The sequence below is a fragment of the Diospyros lotus genome, chromosome 7, assembly GCF_014633365.1.
Source record: "Diospyros lotus cultivar Yz01 chromosome 7, ASM1463336v1, whole genome shotgun sequence".
Classification (NCBI taxonomy): Eukaryota; Viridiplantae; Streptophyta; class Magnoliopsida; order Ericales; family Ebenaceae; genus Diospyros; species Diospyros lotus.
In genome coordinates, this window is record NC_068344.1 from 16,557,805 (window position 1) to 16,564,977 (window position 7,173).

The 7,173-nt window shown below is 42.0% G+C and overlaps 1 protein-coding gene across 1 annotated transcript; it reads left to right on the plus strand.

Annotated features, from left to right (window-relative positions):
- The first annotated feature begins 807 nt into the window (after nucleotides 1-807).
- Nucleotides 808-4,664, plus strand: LOC127805580 (uncharacterized). Its single transcript, XM_052342333.1, has 7 exons — nucleotides 808-949; nucleotides 1,073-1,809; nucleotides 1,911-2,675; nucleotides 2,850-2,975; nucleotides 3,084-3,545; nucleotides 3,981-4,358; nucleotides 4,536-4,664. Exons 1-7 carry the CDS (start codon nucleotides 808-810, stop codon nucleotides 4,662-4,664), a joined length of 2,739 nt encoding a protein of 912 aa, XP_052198293.1.
- Nucleotides 4,665-7,173: the final 2,509 nt, after the last annotated feature.

A 7,173-nucleotide genomic window follows, 5' to 3' on the forward strand; every position in this document is an offset into this window, starting at 1 on the left:
ATTTGCTATGTGAGGCCATTGGCCATTTATATGTTGACAGACTTATATGCGTGTTATGGATGACATTATCATTACGGGTGTGTGTGTAACTCCTGAGTTATCACCTGTCATTTCCTTCGATATGTATGTTCACGACACCTGTATCCTATTATTATCTGCCATGCTCTTCCTTCTTATTTCTTATGCTTGCTGAGCTTTGTAGCTCACTTTGTACTCTCCTCCATTCTAGGTAAAGGTAAAGAGGTAGCATGTGGGGAGTCAAGCAAGAAGGATGGGTAGACATGTGCACGTGCGGGTCCCCTCTTGATTTAAATGGTCTTGGGAAGCTGTTGGTAGATGTGTTGACATTATTTTGTGTGTAATGTAACTTAAAGAAAAGTCATGCCTGTAATCCTTGGAAGCATTTATTTTGGGTTTGAGTTTGATGGATGGCAGGTGTATGCATGCTTGTGGCTAAATGTTGTTTTGTCTATGTTCTCTAGCACCCGCTCTTCCAGGTTGCCTTGAAATGGGTTAACTGGAGGGAAGGGGTGTTACAAAGTTGGTATCAAAGTAGTCGAGTGATGACCCCGCGCACATAGGATGTCGGGTAGAGTTAGGGGTGTGTGTTAGTCTTTGATATACATTTTTGGGGAAGTTTAATAATTGCGAATTGGATCCTAACTCCAGTGTGTCTTCAGGGATATGAGTGCTCGCCAAGGATGACCACGGACTCGAGGACGAGGACGAGCTATAGTTATCCCTGATGCAGCATCTGAGGCCGCGCTTGAGGCTTCAGAAGGTTCTAGTAGTGATTTATGTCAGGAGATGGCTGCTTTGCATGGCAGTCTAGCGGGGATTTTCCAAGCTATTAATAGATTGGTGGATAATCAGCCTAGACAAGAGCACAGAGAAGTGGAGGAACCTGTGGTAAATCTTGGAGTACAGGGGGTAGGAAGCAGTGATGGGGGTTAGCCGTTGAAGAACTTCATGGCGCTTCGACCACCATAATTTACTAGAGAGACGGATGTAGCAGTGGTGGAGAACTGGATGCTTTCCATTGAAAAGCACCTTCGCTCTATGGGTTGTACAGACGCCCAAAAGGTACAGCTGGGCACATTCCTCCTTAGGGATGATGCAGAAAGATGGTGGGAGACAGTCCATCAGAGGTATGGGCCTAGGGATCCTACCTGGGCAAAATTTCAAAATGCATTTAATGAAGCTTATTGCCCAACATGGTATAAAGAGCAGAAAGTGTATGAATTTATAGAGTTAGTGCAGGGCAGCAAGACAGTGGCCCAATATGAAGTTGAGTTTATAGCCTTAGCCAAGTATGCCCCTAATTTGATTTCTATCGAGGAGAAGAAGGCTTCTAAGTTCCAGCGAGGGTTGCGCCCCGAGATCCGACATGCATATGGTGGTGCGAGAGTTATAGATTACCCCACAGTGGTGCAGAGGGCTTATGCTATTGAGCGTGATCATGGGGAGTGGAGAGCAGCCCAGGCCCTGTTCAGAGGATCCAAAGCTTCCCAGGCATCTACCAGTGGTAAGAAGAGGAGAGGGGAAGCTGGTTCGAGTGGTGAGACTATGAAGCTTCCATCCTGTACTCGTTGTGGGAAGAAACACCAGGGGCCTTGTCTCTTCGGGCAGTTGGTTTGCCATCTGTGTGGCCAGACAAGGCATGTACGCAGGGATTGTCCACGTAGCTTGGAGGTCTCATCTACCCCCGAGGTGACTTGTTATAGATGTGGGCAGCAGGGGCACATGGAGAATACTTGTTCTAAAGCGATGTCAGGCCGAGGCCAGAGATCAGGAGGGCTGAGTCAGGGGGTAGTCATAGGCTAGCAGCTTCCAGAGCTTCAGGAGTAGGCCCACGAGGATCTTCACCGGTTACTCAGCGTTCCATTGCTATGGAGAGTCCTTAGGTATAGGGTCGAGTGTTTGCTCTCACAGCAGCTGAGGCGGAGAAGGGGACTAATACCATCCAAGGTATTCTTTCATTATATAATCATGATGTGCGTGCTCTTTTTGACACAAGATCCTCACATTCCTTTATTGCATTGCATGTTGCGAGTCATGTACCTCATCCACGGATTGTATTGCCTTTCCATTTGATTGTGTCCACTCCGGGAGGTAATCAGTTATGTGGTAAAGAGGTACTTTTAGACTGTGAAATTGAAGTCTATGATAGGAAATTACCAGGAGACTTAGTGATTTTGGATCTTAGAGACTTCGACCTTATATTGGGGATGGATTGGTTGTCGAATCATTATGCTAAGGTTGATTGCCATCAAAAGATCATTCATTTTGAGCCTCCCTTACAGTTTGCCCTTGTGTATAGAGGCGTTCAGCCCATGTTAGTGACTCCCATGATTTCAGTTATGAAGGTTGAGAAATTGATGCGTCAGGGTTGTGAAGCTTATTTGGCATTTGTGACGACTAAAGGCGGGAGCAGTACATCACTAACGGAGGTACCGGTTGTATGCGATTTCGTTGATGTATTTCCGGATGAACTTCCAGGTTTACCACCTCGCAGGGAAGTAGAGTTTTCAGTGGAATTGATGCCAGGTACCCAACTTATTTCCAAGACTTCGTATCGGATGGCACTTAATGAACTGAAAGAATTGAAGGTCCAATTACAGGAGTTGATGGAGAAGGGATTTATTCGCCCTAGTACTTCACCATGGGGTGCCCCAGTATAATTTGTGAGGAAGAAAGACGGATCTTTAAGACTGTGTATAGATTATCGCCAGTTGAATCAGGTAACAGTGAAAAATAAATATCCCCTCCCTAGAGTTGATGATTTGCTTGACCAGTTACGTGGAGCAAGGGTTTTCTCCAAGATTGATTTGCGATCGGGGTATCACTAGGTGAGAGTCAGGGATGAGGACATACAGAAGACAGCATTTCAGACCCGCTATGGTCATTATGAATTTGTTGTGATGCCATTCGGTTTGACGAACGCCCCCGCAATGTTTATGGACTTGATGAATCGGGTATTTTAGGAGTACCTAGATCGGTTTGTGATTGTTTTTATAGATGACATCTTGGTGTATTCTGCCAGTCCTGAGGATCATGCTATACATCTTTCTATGGTGCTGCAGAAGCTCAGAGAGGAGCAGTTGTTTGCAAAGTTTAGCAAATGTGAATTTTGGCTCCATCAGATAGGATTCTTGGGTCATATCGTTTCAGGAGATGGTATAGCAGTGGATCCTGAGAAGATTAGAGCCATTGTGGATTGGCCTAGACCTACTACAATGACTGAAATTCAAAGTTTCTTGGGATTGGCTGGCTATTATAGGAGGTTCATTAAGGGTTTTGCTAGGTTATCTTCTCCTATAACGAAGTTAACTCGTAAGGATGCCCGATTTGATTGGACTGATGATTGTGAGATTGCATTTCAAGAGCCAAAGAGGAAGCTAACTACCACTCCTATGTTGGCTATTCCTAAAAGTGGGAAAAAGTTTATTATCTTTAGTGATGCTTCATATATGGGCCTAGGGTGTGTATTGATGCAAGAAGGCCGTGTGATCGCTTACACTTTTAGACAACTGAAGAAATATGAGGTAAATTACCCCACTCATGATTTAGAATTAGCGGCTGTTGTTTTTGCTTTGAAGATATGGAGACATTATCTATATGGTGAGAAGATAGAAATTTATACAGATCATAAGAGTCTCAAGTATCTGTTCTCCCAAAAAGAGTTAAATATGAGATAGCGTCAGTGGATTGAATTCTTCAAGGATTTCGATTGTGAGATCTTATTTCATCCTGGGAAGGCAAATGTGGTGGCCGATGCTTTGAGCCGAAGATGAGCTTCTATAGCCATGATGATAATACAAGAGTGGCAGCTGTTAGAACAACTGGATGACCTGACTATTACAGTCGATGAAGAGACCCTAGGTTTGTATTGTGCTTATTTGGGAATCCAATCAGATTTGATATAGCGGATCCGAGCCCAGTAGCCCTATGATGAAGAGTTAGGCAAAGTGTTGGAGCAGATAGGGGACTATGTTTCCATGGGATACAGTCAGCGGGGAGATGGACTGTTGCTATTCCAGAGCCGTATTTGTGTGCCAGATGATCGGGAGATGAAGCAGGAGATTCTATCTGAGGCGCATAGTACACGCTATACTATTCATCCAGGCACGATGAAGATGTATAAGAACTTACGACGATTATTTTTGTGGCCTGGTATGAAGAAGGATTTAGCAGAGTTTGTTTCTAGATGTTTGGTTTGTCAGCAGGTGAAGGCAGAGCATCAGCGACCCGTTGGATTGATTCAGTCCCTATCCATTCCTATTTGGAAGTGGGATGATATTTCGATGGGTTTTGTTACCGGATTGCTGAGGACTTCACGGGGACATGATACTATTTGGGTGATTGTTGACAGACTCACTAAGTCTGCCCATTTCCTACCCATCAAGAAAACGTTTCCTTTGAACCGTTTGGCTTAACTTTATATTGGGGAGATTGTTAGGCTGCACGGAGTGCCTTCCAGTATAGTGTCTGACCGTGATTCTAGATTTACTTCTCACTTTTGGGATGCTTTGCAGGCGACTTTGAGTACTAGATTGAAATTTAGTACAACATTCCATCCTCTGACAGACGGCCAGACAGAGCGCACGATCCAGACTATGGAGGATATGTTAGGGGCATGTGTGCTTGATTTCCATGGTAACTAGGATGACCACCTGCCATTGATTGAGTTTGCATATAATAATAGTCATCATTCCAGTATCGGTATGGCACCTTATGAGGCACTCTATGGGCGACCTTGTCGGTCTCCATTATGTTGGGAGGAAATAGGGGATAAGGCTATTCTCGGACCAGAGATAATGGAGCAAACGACCGAGAAGATTTGGACTATTAGGGCCAGAATGAAAGCTGCTCAAGACAGGCAAAAAAGTTATGCGGATTGTCGGAGGCGAGCTTTGGAATTTTCTATTGGTGATCACGTATTTTTGAAGGTTATGCCAATACGAGGAATTCGGAGGTTTGGAATTTCAGGGAAGCTTGGTCCACGTTACGTGGGTCTATTTGAGATTTTAGAGCGTGTTGGGGCATTAGCGTACCGGCTAGCTTTGCCTCCCCAATTAGCCAGTGTGCATAATGTATTCCATGTCTCCATGTTACGCAAATATGTTCCCGACCCTCAGCATGTGATTGACTTCCAACCTCTTGAGTTAAGAGAAGATTTAACATATGAAGAATTTCCAAATTGCATCCTCGATCGTAAGGAGAAGGTGTTATGGTAACAACATGACTTTGAAGAAGCAACTTGGGAGCTGGAGAATGAAATGCGACGCCTTTATCCCCATTTACTTGAGTAAACAGGGACGAAACCCATATGATAGATTATGATGGAAACAGGGAAATCAGTGTTGTCCAAAATTGGTAAGTGAACGTATATGTTCAGCAAGATTACATTTTTCTTTAGTGGATCCTATGAGAGTAGAAAGATAACAAGATAATATATTTGTATATCCTTTAACTTCCCAAATTACCAAACCTGAATTTGGAGGACCAAATTCACTAAGGGGGCTGGGAGAGGATTTGTAAAGACCCGGAGATGGGGTGTTGATATCAATGAATAACACGGTATAATCTTATGATGTATGGGTAGAATTATTCGTTGAATTGGGTTTTGGTGCAGTGTGAGTGTGTATGTATGTGTTTTGGAAGGTTTAGGATGAGTGGTTAAGAGTTAGGAGGGTTTATGAAGAGGTATCCAAATGTGTGGGGCTTTGGGAGGCTAGATATTCGAATGGTGGAAGTATCATTCGAATGAGAGTAACCCCATTCGAATGGGGTGTGAGTCATTTGAATGGGAGGTGATCCATTCGAATGGTCTATTTTGCTGGGTGGTGTTTCTTCATTGTAACCAAATTTCGACTATGTTCCAGTCCGAATCTTTCAAAACTTAAAACATGAAAGTTGTAGATCTTTCTCTTGTCATTCTATAGAATCTTGAATCACCTCAATCGGAGTTGGATGAGATAGTTATGCTCAAAATTCAAAAGGGTGTCAAAGTTGTCTAGAATCCATTTGAGCCTTTACATTCGAATGAGTTGCCTTTACATTCGAATGAGCCCAGCGAAAATTGAAAAATTCATCCGAATGAAGCACTGTTGCATTCGAATGAGCCTCCAATTCCTTCAGTAATTCAAGTTACTATTTAAAATTCATTCGAATGTTCCCCTGCCTCATTCGAATGTCACTCACATAACTTGAAATCTTTCTCTAACTCATTCGAATACACGCCAGATCATCCGAATGACTTTCAAATAGTTTCATATATATGTAAATATCATCCGGATTCCTTAAATTATATTCGAATGCCTCTTTCAGCGATTCATATATATATATATATATATCGCCCGATACCTCATTAATTTTGGAAACACATAGAAAATTCTAAAACTAAAATATCAAAAAAATATAATAAATATATAGAGAATTTTGGAAATAATTAGATGGATAAAGATGACTTATAAAGATAATATAAAAAGATAAATTGTGAGAAAAATCTCACTAGAACAGAACACTCTTTTTCCTCTTTCTCGTAAGTCCTCTGTTCTTCTTCAAACCCTCATTCTTCTTCTCACAACAAGCCAGATCTTGCTATCCAACGAGTTCTTAGTGGTTGATCGGTAAAGTAAAAGGCAAGTTCTCTCTTCCTTCCTCTTTTCTCTTGGATTTTATTGCGTTATGGGCTGGTTACGTGTCTTAAGAGCTTGATTGGGGTTAGGGTATTTAAGTTGAGGGAAAGTTTCTATCTCAGTATTGTTCATATATATATATAAAAAAAAGAAAAAAATAGGGAAATTCTCTCAATTGTTTAGCACAAGTGTTTCAAAATAAATGCTGAAGAAAATAATATGTCCAGTTTGATATTAGTGTTTAAAAAAAAAAAAATTGACACACCATTTGCACACTCTACCCCTTTCTTTGACAACCCGTATTAACCTCATAGCCCCATTACAACCTGGTCTGGTCCTTCTTGATGCTATAAATCATGTGATCTCAGAATTCGAGGTCAGATTAGGGAATTATGTTTAAATTCAGAAGTTATTCATCTAGGGCATTATTCCAGTCATGAAGTTATGTCAATTTCCCTGTCCTTTCATGAAAATATGTTCCTTATATTTGGGATGACACCGAGTTTTGAACTTGTTCTTCATTTACTCTTGT